General features: G+C 42.4%; 1 protein-coding gene across 1 annotated transcript in view; it reads left to right on the forward strand.

Annotated features, from left to right (window-relative positions):
• Nucleotides 1-16,543, forward strand: part of AGFG1 (ArfGAP with FG repeats 1) — an 81,897-nt gene that overhangs the window by 51,000 nt on the left and 14,354 nt on the right. The window contains exons 6-10 of the mRNA XM_018568503.1: nucleotides 4,855-4,974; nucleotides 9,101-9,165; nucleotides 9,959-9,974; nucleotides 11,195-11,377; nucleotides 15,972-16,050. Coding sequence (XP_018424005.1) covers nucleotides 4,855-4,974; nucleotides 9,101-9,165; nucleotides 9,959-9,974; nucleotides 11,195-11,377; nucleotides 15,972-16,050 — 463 coding nt within the window. The remainder of the gene's footprint in view (nucleotides 1-4,854; nucleotides 4,975-9,100; nucleotides 9,166-9,958; nucleotides 9,975-11,194; nucleotides 11,378-15,971; nucleotides 16,051-16,543) is intronic.

Here is a 16,543-nt window from a genome sequence, read left to right on the forward strand (position 1 = left end):
GGAGCAATTGGAGATACCAGAAAACTTAAAAAGAAACAAATCTCCACCTGCTGAATGGAAGAATGCGTAATGTTCATGTGTAATATTTCATATTAATCTGATCTTAAACATTGTATTTTTTTCTAGTTCAGTACATGTGAATGAGCCTCACTGACTTCAACTTGTTATATTTTAGCTATGCCTGTCAATATCAGCATTAACCCTTTCACTGCCAATGACTTGTCCCTCATGTCATGGCATTAAAATGGCTAAAACAAGCTCATCGCTGCAAGAACAGTTGTGAGCTTAATAGCGGCCACCTGGCTTTAATCACATCTACAAGCTGCAGAAATGTGGGTCATCCTCCTCCTTGGTTTCTGGGCTCTCCTGCTTCTAGTGGGAGCCCAGGACCACAAAAACTCTTTCAGGATGGCCAGCAGGGTGGAGATATTGGGCATTGGATCTCTCCTCTGTGCACAAATATCCTCTGCTCTGAGAACTTTGGGTTACCAGCTGTTGTATGACAGCCAGTTACTGCTGTGAAAGGTGTTGATTGGGGACGTTCTGTCCTCAATAAGCTCAGGGACAGTGCAGGGGGGAGAAATTGGGGGTTTAATAGACTCCTGTGGTCTCCACAAAGAGAACCCATCACTACGCAATACTATTACATGGGGGGGTTTGTAAAAGTGAAGTGAAATAGTTAAAAATATTAGGTTATAATAAAAAATAGTTAAGTTAAATAAAATGAATAAAAAAAAAAAAAAGAAAATGAGAGCCCCCAGCTCCAACATATATACATAAAAATAAGTGCACCTACAATACATGTGTTTACATAAACTGCAATTGCATAACACCTACTGAGTATCACTGTACATGCCAAAGTGAGAGAAATAATTTTAGAGCCATTTTACAGTATATGGTTAATTTTATACTGATACGTTGTAAACGTTTTTAAAGCTGCTGTTTTGCAGGCGCACACGGTTTTTAAACTTGACATGTTTCATATTGCTTTACTTGAAGCAATCTAATCTTTCATATTTTACTTCGTGTTTTTAGCACTACATTTAATTGTAGTGTATTTTTTTTTTGCTGAAAATATTTGTTTGAGAAGTAGTTGAGCAAATATTGTATGACATAAAAATCTGCAACTTCTGCCATTTAATTCTACAGGCCTGCAGCTTTCCAAAAAATATCTTCTGGAGGTTTTAGGCATTTTAAAGGCTAAAACTGCATCTGTGTGTGAAAAATGAAAACATTGTTCTGGCAGCGAAAAGGTTGAGGTTTAGCCTAGTTGAATTTACCCTTCCTCAATGTCCTATCTGGGGCTATTTTGGTGGTTTTGCTTCTAAGAACTGAATTTGTACTGCTGTTAAACTTCAGTCAAATTACTAAACTACAAAGTTGAAATACATATGTTACCAATCCTGCTATGGCCTTTCTTTATATCAGAAATAAAGTAGGAAGAAGAGCAGACAGACCACTGTAGGCCGTGTATTTGCACACTACTTTTTGTAGTTTGAGGGCTTGTTCACACAATGTCTGGATCAGATCTGCAAATGTGGTGTAGTGCGTTTTTGATGCGTTCCAGTGCATTTTCGCTTAAAATGGGCTTTCAGGTGCAGTCCAGTGTGTTTGCATGCATTACATGCGATTTGGTGCGTTCCAGACCAGAAAAAATAGTGCATGCGGCATTTTCTTTCCCCACACCAGAATGGACTGCACTGGTGTGAATACCATAGGAATACTTTGGGATGCATTTCAGGTGCGAACAAAAAAAATGTTCTGGTCCGGATATGGTGTGAATAAGGCCTTAAGGCATAATGTCTTGTCTTTCTTTTGGGTAAAGAAGAGGTTTAATAATGTAAGAAGCTGCTGCATAATTCAGGATACTTGGAGCAGTGGTGTCAGATCCTGGTCTGGATGTTGGCCAGCTGCTATGGAAAATAAGACAATGGTTTCACGTAATGTCACGTGACTTCTTGACCTGTTTTCTTGAATGTAAATTAAATGTGAACTTCCGTGACTCGCCCTCACATCTTGTCTGTAATGTTTTGGTGCTTTCTCTCACCATGTTGCGTCATACCATTCACTTACAGCGGGTGTTCACTGCTTGACTTGCACCTGGGAATACACTGGTCAGACTCGACCAGTGTATAGCCCCGTCAGGACCCCACCACGTTCGACAAAAATCAATTTTGTCAGTCGACTTTTGTTGAAGGATCCAGTCTGAAAATTCTCTAGCCAAACCATGACTACAGCCGATCGCCTCAGAAAAGTGCTGCTTTAGGTTAAAAATAGAATTCAGTTGATTTTTGCTATCGTAGTTGCAGCGTAGGATAAATTATTATCCTGAGAAAATGATACATAAATGGTAATTAGACTGGTTTCAGCAAAAAATCACTCATAATTTAATGCATTTATGGTGTGCTAGAGATCATTATTGAGTTTTCTGTCTGGATTGCCATCTCAGACGATAAAGTGGGTCCAGGAAGTCATATGCTAAACTATGCAGAAGCCATTTATGCATTTCAACTGTGTATTTAGCTGCTTGCTGGGACTATAAAAACATTTACTTTTTATATGATTTGGTGCCTTTTAGTTCCTTGGTTCTCAACTGATGGGTCGTGACCCAAAAGTGGATATATTTATAAGGATATATTTTCTGAAAGCTGAGGCCCTGTAGAATAAATAAAATGGTAGCTGCATTTTTTTATGTCACACTATATTTGCGCAAATGCTTATCAAATCTATTTTTAGGGAAAAAAACGTAATGAATTTTAGTGCACACAAACACAATTTAATGCCTTTTTTTTGGAAAATATGAAAGAAAGGGTTACACCGAATAAATGGATACCAGACATGTCAAACGTTAAAATTGCCTGCACCTTTGCATCGGCGAAAAACGATAGTACTCAAAAATGTCAGGCTTAAAAGCCTTTACCGCTCATTAGTTTAGAATAGCCAGCGGATTATGGCCCTAGAATTATTGCTCACGCTGGCGTTTCAGGAGATACGTAACGTGTGACGCAACTGTCATTTACATACACGTGCTTCCCCTTTGCAGGTGTTTTCATTCCATGGCAGGGAGAGCAGGGTTGGTTTTATTTTTTATATTTTTTCTTTTGTCTTTATTACTATCACACAGTGGCTAACAGGACCCCTATGTGATAGCGTTTGGAGGTGACATATTCACTTTATAGTGACATCAGGGGTCTATTAGACCCTTAAAATGTCCCCTGCCCTGCAATACAGGGAATTGAGCACAGGATTGTGCTTGATCACCTGTGTAACCAGCACTTCAGCCGGCTTTGTGACAGCCGTGAACAGGAAGTGCTGAGCACAGCGCTTCCTGACGCAGAGCAGATCGGGGAACGGAGATTTAAGAGTTAAGAGAACTATGGGGTACTCAGCGCTGGAGAATCGGGGAGGGTAGGGGGGAATCCCTGCAGGGAGCCATGACTGACAGTCACCGCTCACTGCAGAGAGATGATTGGAAAGTGAGCGAGTGACGGTATGCGTTCGCTCACTTCCCGATCTATAGAGCCGACCTGTGACAGTTTTAATTGTCATAGGTCGGCTCGGACTATGAGGTTGAGTGAATATCACTCACCTCCTAGTTCTTCTTTAAAAATGTATTAATTGTTGCTGCTGCAGCCCGCTTTATTCCTTTAGGCTGGGTTCACACCTAGGCGTATCGAATAATAGCGTTTATCGCCTGCTTCGTGCCGCGCGTTTTTACCACGATTTGCGGTAAAGAAACGCGCGACCAACGCGCCTTTCCGAGGGCTACCTGGCTGTATCCCAATGGATACGCGCGGCAAATACGCCCCAAAGAAGCTCCTGTACTTCTTTGGGTGTAGGGTGTTTTTGCAGCGCGTTCCTACGCGCTGTAAAATGCCCAGGTGGGAACCATGCCCATAGGCAATCATTGGTTTTCACATGTTGAGCGTTTTAGAGCGTAGGAACGCGCTGTAAGACGCCCAGGTGTGAACCAGGCCTTACTCTCCCCTGTTTCTTTTGGAAGAGGGGAGGGCTTGGTAATGTAAACATTTCCATGTGATCGCTGTGATAACCAATCACAAGTCACAGAGCATGCTCTGTGCATGAGTCAACTGCTCTCTGCTGCCTATTGACACATGGGCACAGGTACATCCTTCCCAGAGCAATGGGTCTGCGGAACAAGCCATATATATGCAGTGGCTGGTCCGCAGGTGGTTAAGATGTCATCAACTGCACTTTTTTAATTCTACCACTTGTGTATATTGGTTGAAGTCTACAGAACCCCCATAATCAGTAAGTGTTTTTCCTTTCCTTAGTAAGGGTTGTAGAGTCTGAAGTTATAATGTTTAGACCTCGTCTGAATTAGTAACCGTTGCCCACAGGAATTTAATTTCAATTGCATTCTCTCATACTACACTAAGACAATCATATTAGTTGCTAGCGACAATACCAATACTGCTCATTTCAGACTCATAACATGACATTTAGTGCGCATAAGAGAAGGTTCTTGGCTTGAAATAAAAATTCTGCTGCGCATAGCATCAATCATTGGCTATATGGTTCTGTCACTATTGGGGATCATGCAAACCATGATCTTGTCCAGAGGATGGGATCTGTATCCTTTTACACAGTCCAAGGTGAGTGTAACCTTTTAATGTGAAAATTCTGGCATGATTGCCAGTCATTGCCTTGTGGACAGCACCTGCGGGGCCATGTCACATCCTTCTTTTCTGTGTATGTTTAGCGGAGTAACTTTATTTTTTATTTGTTTGTTTTATAACCATTTATCCGTTTTTTTGTTACCATATTGCTCATCTTCATTAACACATTTTATTTATTTTTTGCTTTCTTCCTTCTGCTCTCCACATTGTACAGCTCCCAATTCTGCCCATGCAGACTTTGCAAACTTTGATGCATTCGGACAATCTAGTGGCACGAGTAGTTTTGGAGCGTTTGCCCCAGCAAGTCACACACCCTCCCAGCCCTTAAGTACAGGTAGTTTTTCCTCTCTACTGCAGTTTGCATAGGAGAAGCATTGCACTATAGCTAATAAGCAAGGTGCTGTCATCTCCATCACACTCTGTGCTTGTCCTGTTTGTCATGTTTTTGTTGCTGTATTTTGTTATTATGAATACATATGTTACATGTTTATTTGTGCTGTTTATTAAAGGGTTTAAAGTCGGAAAAACATAGGCCTTTTAAGTGGCCAGAAGTGGTTCTTGCTCTTGGATTCCTGTTTTGCACATTCTGTTTCCCTGCTCGGCTCTATCAGTAGTTGATGCGTGTCGTCTTTCTCTGTTTTAGGAGAAATACAGTTTAGTGCCCACAAAGAAAACACAGCTGGTGACATGAACTGATACAATCTGACAAATGTTGGATACATGCAGCGCTGAATGGTTGAACTTTAGTGGCTCAAGAGGAAGGGCCCTAACTATAAGCTTCTTAAAATCGTTTCCTGTGTCATAGTTTGAAGACAATACACAGGAAAGAGTACCTTTTAGCTTATGCATGAAAGGCAGCAGTTCAGTGATGTGCAGTTTGATTTTCCCCTTTAAAAAAAAAGTGTGTGAATAGAGAGGGTAGCTAGAGAGGGTAGCTAGAGAGGGTAGCTAGAGAGGGTAGCTAGAGTTCTCCAGGATTGCTGGAAGATTGCTGGAGAACTGCCAAATAATACACAAACGAAAAAGGGGAAGCAAAGGAAACTCTCAGATTGGTGAATAATATGTCAACACTGGTCCTCCAAGGATGCCAGCAGGCGGATTACCCTGCAGAGGGGTTGTGCTGTATATAGGAAAAAGCAAGAGCACCTCTAAGAATGTTAATGTGATCAGTGCAATTTGAGACACAAAATATTGTACACTCTCCTGGATTGTCAGCCAGGAAAACACTTTTTAGTGTACCATGGCAAGCATGCTTGTAAGGATCGCAATTAGGTTGATGGTCTCCTCGAGTTAAAGGATGTAGCTCTGAAAGTCAAATCCAGGGTTTCTCTAAGCACGACTACCTGTTCAGTATTCATCATACATCAATGCTGCAGGCAAAAGCTGGAAATGCAAGTTCCTAAATAAAGAGCCAAAAGTCACGGTGACATTTTATCATTCTCTAAGTACACACACACACACACACTGAGTATTTGTATCTTTGTACTACAATATGTTGTACCTGTGTTCCATTCAGTATTGTGACATACCACCTTTGTGCTGTGCTGTTCCATCTGCAACAAAAGCTCTGTCCAGTGCACATTGCAGTAAAACAACCCCACAGCTCTTCATGTTCCTTTCTTCACTTGTTGTTTATTCTAGATCTTATTTACAGGTATGAAATGTGCAATGTCAAGTGTTTGTTACATGCCGAAAAGAACCTGAGGGAATTCTAAACGCTGGTTGCTGTATTTAGGAAAGGCTCAGTTGCCTATGTATTTACCTTGTAGTATGCAGACCCCTTAAAGATCAACTTCCTTTACAGCTCTTCTGTGTTATGGGTGAATACTCATGGGCTGCATCGTGTTCTTATTCTACTCAGGACTTCCAGCCACAAAATCTCCACACCGTGGTATTTGGCGCTGCTTCACCTCTTTCAGAGTCTCGCTCTTGCAGCAAGAAAAGTCTCAGTTACTGTTTTCCCAATAATATTATGTGAAAGAAAGATCTTACTTGGGGTAAAATGCCTTTGAAAAGTGATGTGTGTAACTGGGATCTCAGGCACAGAGATCTTGCAGCTGGAGTGACAAAGGATGCAACCCTTAGTTATATTTAAGCATTAAAGACGATAAAACTGTTGGCGTTCCGGCATGATTGAAGGGTCCCTATCAAATTGACCATTGATAGGGACCCTGTCTTGAAGCAAGACACCTATATGATTAGGCTCGCATACATGGAGCTTTCTTTGACACAAACGAGGAATTTATTAAAACTGCAGCAGACAGAATCTGGAACAATTGCCCTTAGTAACCTATCAGCTTCTCTTTTTTTTCTTCTTCAAAGCTTAAATGAACAAACTGAAGAGAGAAGCTGATTGGTTACTATGGGCAGCTGCACCAGATTCTGCCTGCTCCAGTTTTGAGAAGTTTCCCGCCCATTGCATGTACTGGTTGCTGCACATTGACTGAATAAACGGATATAGCTCCATTAACCAAGAGCTAGTGTGCACCACTGAGTCACAGAATAACTGCTTCCATCAAAGCCTAGTCACACAGGCGTTTTATCTGAGACAGATTTCTGTGTAGCTTGATGTGGAAAGGCATTTGACCGCTCCATCCAAGTATCGAATATTATCTTGCTCTTCAGTCCATTTACATTATCAGTGTCAAATACCAGGTTTTCATGCAATTACAGTGTTTTTGCTTCTGTTTAATGCACCAGACAGAATTCCCAAACCTCTTCATGTTATGGGTATTTATCTTCTTCAGTAACAGACTAAAAGTAAAGGTGTATTAGAAAATTGTAAATGTAGAATGGACCAGATTGTAGAGTTCAGTGAAATATTTGTTAGTGAATAGCACTGAAGAGTTTTTAGATGTTCTTTCTTTACTGCTTGGTGTGTCCCTGAGCTGGAACAAGACCAGACACCAGATATCTTCAACGTTTGTTCTGTGTCAGTGACTCGCCTAGTAGTAAATAAAGGGTCGGGATGACAGCCCCAGAATTTACCACTTAAAAAAAACGGTCAGCCCTCCATGTTCTGTCCTTGGAGGTTCATTAGAAAGACTACCAGTAGAGGGCTCTCCATGCCTGAGACATGTGAAATATCACATTGCATGCAACCTTTTTACAAATAGTTTAGCATCATTCAAGAAATGTTGTTTTAGGGCATTTTATTATTTTAAAACGCATAGACATGGGATCTTAAGTGACTCTTCAGAGTGAGTACAAAATAAAGAACAACATTTGATTCTACCTTATGTTAATAGGTTAAAGATAGATTTTGGGGCCATTTAACTATAACTTAAGGTTTGAAACCCTAGTGTGGGAAGAGGCTGAGCCTGCCATGTGTTCTAATGATCCACATTTGAAGCTTTGTTCATCTCTGTATGCTTTTATCTAGCTGTACTATGTGTGTGTAGACATGATAAATACTGTTACTGTTGCTTCCCCAGGTGCTTCCCAGATGCTTCATGTCTCTGGAGCCCTGGGTCAAGGAGCACTTTGGTGGTCTAGTGATCACAGACCCTCCAGTGTATTCCAGGTGCTGTTCGGGTATTCTATTAAGACGGCATGTAATTGGAATACATTGGGTTTAAAAGAAACGATATATTATAGGGAAAGTTTAAAACTGACTTCTCAATGGTTAGGTTAAAGCTATATTCGCTGTCTTTCTGGGTTTCCAAAAACGTGGAAGGGCGAAGCAATAGAAGGGCTAAAATGCTTTCCTTTCCTGAAGAAACTGTTGCTTCAGACTCCCTCCTGTGCTAGTAATATAACTAGAGGCCTAGGCATTAGATCATGTGGTCTCTGCTGAACTTTTGTTCCTTACCATCGGAGATTACCCAGCAAACCCCTATGATTGTCAATCACTGCACTGGAGAGGGCCCCGTTAAGCACTTTCTCCAGGAGAGGTAAGACTTTACTGGTGTATTTATTCACACCAGCACTGCATACATTTTCGGCGCTATACAAGTACCTCTAACAAATAAAACTGTTTACGTTTAATGTAATTTGACCGAAAAACTGGTATATTTCTTCACAAGGAGTAGTTTATAGTCTGAAACCTATAAAGGGAACTCCAGTTGCAAGATCTGTGTTCAAGAACCCTTATAATGACAGCAGCAAATGGGCCGACTTGGTGACTCAAGTGCAGATTTTTGCATTGGAGCCCCTGACATATACAAAGTGATGGTGGGTGCTTCCATCACTCATAACTGAATATCTAAGTAACTTCAGCTTAGGATCTCTGATGTAGGTACTCTGCAGCATTCTCCATAATCCTAGCTTTGTAGCAGATGCATAGCATGTTGGTGTCCTGCATCATTCCACCTGTCACAGCATGGTCTTGTTTTCCGTTCTGTCTGTTTTGCCTTTTAATTCATTTTAAACATGGCGATTTGATTTTAGTTTTCTCTGCAACTCTTTCTTTTTTTTTTTTCTTTTCTACCTTCTCCCTCTCCTTGTTCATGGCCAATCAGCGTTCAGAACGCTTTCATCCAGCTGCAGTTTTGGCGACGTTACGTCTGCTTTCTCTCTGCAGGCCGCTTACCGTAAGTCTTCTTGTCCCCGTGGGGGCCCCCTAGCTATGTTTGGTTTGGTTCTTGCTGTGCTTAGTTTACTCCTGTAGTGTGTAGATTAGACTACTCGTGTTTGTGGTTTCAGTCACAGGTCTTCCTCGGCAAACAAAAGCACCAAAACCTGATTATTTTTTTTCTTCTTCTTTTCTACTTGCAACATTAAGTGCACCTAACTGATTCCCAGTGCGCATAGATTAATCAATTGAGATGATGATGATTAAGAATTATGGTAGTATCTTTATCCAGAAGATCAGAACAACCTTTGTGTTATTTAACCCACTCATGACACAGTATTTTTCAACGTAGAAGTTTCCAGTGAGTAGGTTTTTAAAATGTTTCTTTTCTTTACAACCTTGTACGCAAATATTGTAGCAATTTTTCTCTATTTGTTTCTCCACTGTGGCCAGTGGAGAGATACTCCCCGACCCCCCTCCCACCTTTAGTTAACAGAGCCTTGTTAGGCCCATTTCACACGTGCTGACCATGCATGGATCCTCTCCTAATCACAGCAGTACGGAGCGGATTTCACCACTGTGACATCCTTGTCCTTCCAGGAAAAAACTGCAATTAACGGACTCCATGCCAGTCTATAATGATCTGGCACGATCCAGTCCAGTTCAGGACCCAGCCGCAGCAGGCGTGTGAAAGGGGCCTTAGGCAGGCGTCCGTTTATTCCCGGTTACCCCCGCCTCCATCCAGGTCCTGAAAAACAGGCGGAGCAGAGATCCAGTCCTCGGACCGGGTATTGATTCTCCATAGACGCACATCGGCTCCGGTAATTGCAGTTTTCTCTCCATCGCAAAGTGGAGGAAATAACTGTATGGACATGCATGTCACAGCGGTGACATCCACTCCGTATTGCTGTCATCAGCCCGTGTGAAAGGGGCAAAGTTGATCACTGTCAAGAGGCAATGTATCAGGTTTGAGCCCATATGTTGGGCTTCAAGCCTGTCCACTCTGGCCAAAGCTGTGATTTAACCTTGCCTGGTCAGAACGTGGATATATCGTGCACAAGCTAGTAAATGCAGTATGGGGCTAACGGCTTTTTAGGATTTTATTAGTGATGTTGGTCTGCACCCTAGTGTGGAAGGCCCTACTCTTCGGGGCATAGATTTCGTTTTTTTTTTTGCTGATCTAGTCTGCATGGCCACACTGTGTATTGTTAAATTTCGCATTAATTAATCTCCAGACCTAATCCAGAAATGGTCACACGCCAAGGGTCTTCACTGAAGATAAAATATTTATAGAGCAAATACATACGGTTTGTTCCTCCCCATGTGTGCTCAACCTCCAACACGTGTCACCATTCCAGCTTACTCATTACTTATGCACATTTATTTCTATGAGTAAACCATTAGTAAGATTTTTATGTTCGCTGAATTACATGGATTGCGACTATTTCTGGACTGGGTTGCTGTGGGTGACGGCGTGCTTGTTTGCCTGCACCTGGGATGCAACATTAGTGCAAGCAGGTTTTGGAATGCGAGTGGTGTTTGCTGTGAATTATTTAACTGCCAGACCTGTCACTATTAAGTCTTTCACAAAGACACCGTATTCAGAAGTCCAGGTAAGGGATTACTTTACTTCGCCCACTGCTTCATCTGGCTCTTGGCTGCCCTCATGGTGTTGGTTCCTGTTTGGGGATCAATTTAATTTAGTGAGATTGCAGTGTGTACCAGATATTGCAAAAACAAAGTTTGCTGAGCACCGGGGTTTTACAGAGCGGTTTTGCTTAACATGCATTCACGCTGAAGTCAGGGGACTCTCAGCATATGCCAGTAAGGATTGCTCAATTAGCCCCATCTTTTTTTCTGCCCTTAGAGTAAAACCATAAATGCTTACCTTTTATAAGCATTTAAGTTAGAGGATGCAACACATGATGTTTAGGACTGCCTGAATTCATTACTATACACCTTTCATGACTAAACACATAATGGAATCATCTGGCAGTGTATTTGATTTCTTTGCATTTTTAATTGGATATTTGTTTTGTAGGTACCAATGCAAATGCAAACTTTGCCCAGTTTGATAACTTTCCCAAATCCTCCAGTGCTGACTTTGGAGCCTTTAATTCCACCGGAGCCAGCAAAACTACTTCAGTCAGTAAACCTAGCCAGCCTTCAGCGGATAAATACGCAGCTCTTGCTGACCTAGACAATATCTTCAGCAACCCGCAAGGTAAGGTGAGGGAGAGGATAATGCGCAGTGATGCGTTTCCTCTACACATTAATCACAGATTGTAAAAAGAACCAGCTACTCTTGGACTTATTTGGTCTTAAATTTTGATCTGCTTACTTATGAAATATACATCGTTACCACTTTATTTGGCTTTTACTTTGAGTAAAGGTGCCCATACACTGTGATATTTTCTTTGTTCAACACACAGGCTGAACGAAGCAAATGGAACAGATTCCTCCATCAGCGCTTACGAGCATTGATCGAGGAATCTCCCGCTGTCAGAATACCCAAACAGAACTGGCAGCTCATTGACGGTCGGCTCTGTTCGTTCGAAGATTTCCAAAACGGCTTATTCGATCAGCGTTTCACTAAGAACCGGACAAAATGCGTATATGGGGTTTGGCCAGCTTAAGTCTGACTCTTCAGCTTGAGTCAGGAGTTTGGAAATAACCCAAAGTCTTATCATTGGTGCCTGAACACTGCATTGTCTGATGCATTGTTGACCAGCTTCTGAATGTGGCAGCAAGACTTTTTGTGACTTCCCACCCTCTAACGCAAGCTGCAGAGTTGGACTCGAACGAAGCAAAGATAATTAAGGGTGTAAATGTTTCATAAGTAAGTCAACATATTTATAACCAGTTCTTTTTAAAGCACAGCTAGCATATGTTTGTAGCATTTTCTGGCATGATCGGAGGCCCTGTGACCTGTACTGTACGTTCCTTGTGGGCAACCACACCAACTGACACCATGCATAGTTTGAAACAAACAATGTAGAACTGAGATGATGCACAGGTAAATCAACCAATAGTTTCTTATGCCTCTCAGAGTTTTCATTGGTGAGATCTCTGCAGTTGCATTCCCAGGTCTGCTCATGTGCTGCAACCATTATAAGGAGATCCCACTCTTCTATAGGGTTTTTTCTTTTCTTTTTATGCACAGCCTAACATCTGGTTGTGTAGCAGGTTCACTTTTCTTGTTGACCATAAACATTAGTCATGCTATGAGGTAAGAAGGCAGAAGCCGCAAGATTTATGGCTGTTATGAGAAGCATTTTAATGTAAACCTGAAGTAGAAATAAATGAACTGGCACCTACAGCTACTTTTATTAATCGGTTATTTCAGGTAAGTATTTTTACTCCAGGTTTACTTTAAAAAGCTTCTGTAGTTTGCATTTCAGTCCTACATGTATATATTCAAGTTCCCTGTTGGAATTCTAAGCCCTCCAGGCACATAACATTTGCTGTACATTATATCTAAAGTGTATGCCTGTAGCAGGCTTTCTGTGTGCTGCTGGCTGTCCTTATAATGCCACAGCAGATTAAAGGCTTCATTTTCCAAACATTGCCTTTTGCATTTAAACATGGCACGTTTCAGAGAGCATATTGGTGAAGCTCTGGACCCACTGATGGGTGAGAAATTGTTTAAGTATAGCGTTCTTATACACTAATATGTTATTGAACCACGGTGTGTAGATGTATGGGTACCACATCCCAAATTCTAATCAAGGACAAAAAAAAGACATTTAAATCGGCCTTTTAAGTTACACCGGAGTCAGATATGTACAATATATAAAAACATCATAGATTTATTTTAAGTTCTAAAACAATGACACTCCAAGATTAAAAAGACGTGCATGCAAATATATATCCAAAAGCGCGCATTTTTTACAATCCATAGAAGCATATAACCTTTCTATAGCCCTTATTCATTTCAGCCTTGTTGAGGGCTTCATTCCATTCTAGGTACATGTGATTTAAATCCATAGGATTAAGTATATTGTCTTGTATACACACGACACGTTTCACAGTATATAGTTTCCACAGGAGTAGGCTAAGTAACCGTAAAAGACCACTTGTGAGAATATGGCTTCAACCCAGTCTAGAGCAGACACTTGGCGCGAACCGGGAGGAACCAGAACAGGGCGGGACCCCTGGCCACATCAAGATTGCATATCCAAGATGCACTATATTGGCAAAAGTATTGGGACACCCCTCCAAATAATTGGATTCAGGTGTATAAAATCAAGCACCTAGGCATGCAGACTGCCTCTATAAACTTTTGTGAAAGAATCGGTCGCTCTCAGGAGCTCAGTGAATTCAAGCGTGGTACCGTGATAGGTTGTCACCTGTGCAATAAGTCCATCCGTGACATTTCCTGTCTACTAAATATTCCACGGTCAATTGTTAGGGGTATTATAACAAAGTGGAAGCAACTGGGAACAACAGCAACTCAGCCACGAAGTGGTAGGCCACGTAAAATGACAGCACAGGCTGAAGCGCAAAGTGCGCAGAAGTCACCAACTGTCTGCAGAGTCAATAGCTACAGACCTCCAAACTTCATGTGGCCTTCAGATTGGCATAACAACAGTGTGTAGAGAGCTTTATGGAATGGGTTTGGAATAGGAACGAGCAGCTGCATCCAAGCCTTACATCACCAAGTGCAATGCAAAGCGTCGGATGCAGTGGTGTAAAGCACGCCGCCATTGGACCCTAGAGAAGTGGAGACGTGTTCTCTGGAGGGACGAATCACGCTTCTCTGTCTGGCAATCCGATGGATGTGTCTGGGTTTGGCGTTTGCCAGGAGAACAGTACTTGCCTGACTGCATTGTGCCAAGTGTAAAATTTGGTGAAGGGGGATTATGGTGTGGGGTTGTTTTTCAAGGTTTGGCTTGGCCCCTTAGTTCCAGTGAAGGGAACTCTTAAGGCATCAGCATACCAAGACATTTTGGACAATTTCATGCTCCCAAATTTGTGGGAACAGTTTGGGGATGGCCCCTTTCCTGTTCCAACATGACTGCGCACCAGTGCACAAAGCAAAGTCCATAAAGACATGGTTGAGCGAGTTTGGGGTGGAGGAAGTTGACTGGCCTGCACCTCAACCCGATAGAACACCTTTGGGATGAATTAGAGCGGAGACTGCGAGCCAGGCCTTCCCGTCCAACATCAGTACCTGACCTCACAAATGCGCTTCTGGAAGAATGGTCAAACATTCCCATAGACACACTCCTCAACCTTGTAGGCGCCTTCCCAGAAGAGTTGAAGCTGTTATAGCGGCAAAGGGTGGGCCAACTCAATATTGAACCCTACAGATTAAGACTGGGATGCCATTAAAGTTCATGTACGTTTCAAGGCAGACGTCACTGGCAGAACTACCAGGGTCGCAGCGGTCGCAATTGCAACCGGGCCCCGGCGTTCCACCATTTGGGGGGGCCCAGCAAGGAAGAAGAGGGCTCCCCCGAGATCGTGCTGCACCTTCCCTGCCGCACAGCCACCTGCAGCATGTACGGGTGGCTGTGCGGCGGGGATGGAGAGACTGTCTCCAGTCCTGCAGAATGTGCTGCAGGCACCGCTGGGCAGCACATTCTGCATTGTTAGGACCCTCTCCTCTCAGCCCCGCCCCCTGGCTGGCCACAGAGGCTAGGAAGATGTCCCTGCAGGAAAGGAAAGGTAAGTCTGGAGTGGGAAGGGGGGAAGGGGTGCTGGTGATATTCTGTAGTGCTGACTTTTATTATAATGCATTGCTGGGACTTGTAGTCCTGCATAGCTGGTGGTATTCTGCATTGCTGTATGATGATTATGCAGCAATGCAGAATAGTCCCAACTATGCAGGACTACAAGTCCCAGCAATGCATTATAGTGGGGGGGGGGGGGGGGGGGTGCTGGTGGTATTCTGCATAGCTGACTTTTATTATAAAGTATTGGTGGGACTTTTAGTCCCGCATAGCCGGTGGTAGTCTGCATTGCTGTATGATGATTATACAGCAATGCAGAACAGCCCCAACTATGTAGGACTAAAAGTGTCATTGTTTTATGACCCAAAACCTGTTTTATGACTTAAAATAAAGCTATTATGTTTTTAAATATTGTTCATATCTGACTCCAGGGGTACCTTAAAAGTCTGATTTCAGGTTCATATCAAGCCCACTAAAAGTTTCTGTATTGAAATCAGGTCTGAAGATATAGCCAATGTGTTTTGGGGTCTCACAAATCCTCCATCAGGGCTTGTGTGCTGCAACACAGCCTCAGAATGTATCTGCTGCCCTGCATTTTGCACACGTTTCAAACATTTAGCATGCAGGGAAAAGCCTGTCTACATGAGCCCTAAAGAATAGTTTTCATGCAGCAGATGGTGTAATCTAATGGCATAGTGCTGATCATTTGACCAGTTTGTAGCTGATCTTGTGTTTGACCCTGATTTCAGTTTTAGAGATAATCTACAGTCCGTTCCTGAAAGAAAGGAGTTGTTGCTGCCGTGGGTCACCGGAGTTTTCATATTATTCAACTGATTTAACACGAAAACACTATTCGGTTTTATGTAGATTCGTTTAGTTGACTTGGTGTTGTTACTAATGTATTTGATTAATAACCTGACCTGCAGTTCCTCTTCAAGGCCACACTCAACTCTGTAATCTAAAGGTTGTTTAGAGAGACAATGAGCAAAAATGAGCAAGTTTTCAATGTAATAAAATGCAGTTATTGTAAAGTCTTAAAAAATGTTCCAGTAGAGCAGTACTCTGTTCTTGACCCGTGTTTACCACAATGCCGCTTGGTGTATTTGCTAGTAATAGCCACTTACCCAGTTAATTTTCTTCCAGGTGCTAGCAGTCAAAATGTCTTTAGCAGTGCAGCTGTTTCTGCCACATCTGGCCCCGCTGCTTCATCTGCAGCAGACAAGTATGTATTGTAACTTATATGTATGAATGTGTATTTCACCCACTCTGTTCAATGTTGAAATTTAGGAAGAGGAGCTGGATGACTGCTGATGGGTAGTTGCTCCGGGGCTAAAACTAGCCACAGATGACATGGTCTAGATTTGGCTTGTTCAGCTCCACACATTTCCATGCGTTCCAGTGCATTCCAGACCAGAGAAAATGAGACAAGCAGTATTTTATTTCTTTTTTGTCTGGTGTGCGCTGGTGTGAACAGAGCCCAGAAATACCATAGGGACACATTGGGATGCTTATTTGGTCTGGGAACAAACTGTTCTTGACATGATCCGTACTTGGTGTGAACAGGCCCTTAAGGTTGGGACAATGGGAAGTTCAGAGTTTCAGCAGGTGCTAATAGAACCAAGTGTGTATTCATTGTCTGGCTATCCTGTGCTCCGCAAGTATGATTTTTTTTTTTTTTTTGGCAGGGATATTTTTTTTAAGCCCTGTATTTGCCC

The sequence above is a fragment of the Nanorana parkeri genome, unplaced genomic scaffold, assembly GCF_000935625.1.
Source record: "Nanorana parkeri isolate BGI_ZX_2015 unplaced genomic scaffold, ASM93562v1 scaffold1199, whole genome shotgun sequence".
NCBI classification, from domain to species: Eukaryota; Metazoa; Chordata; class Amphibia; order Anura; family Dicroglossidae; genus Nanorana; species Nanorana parkeri.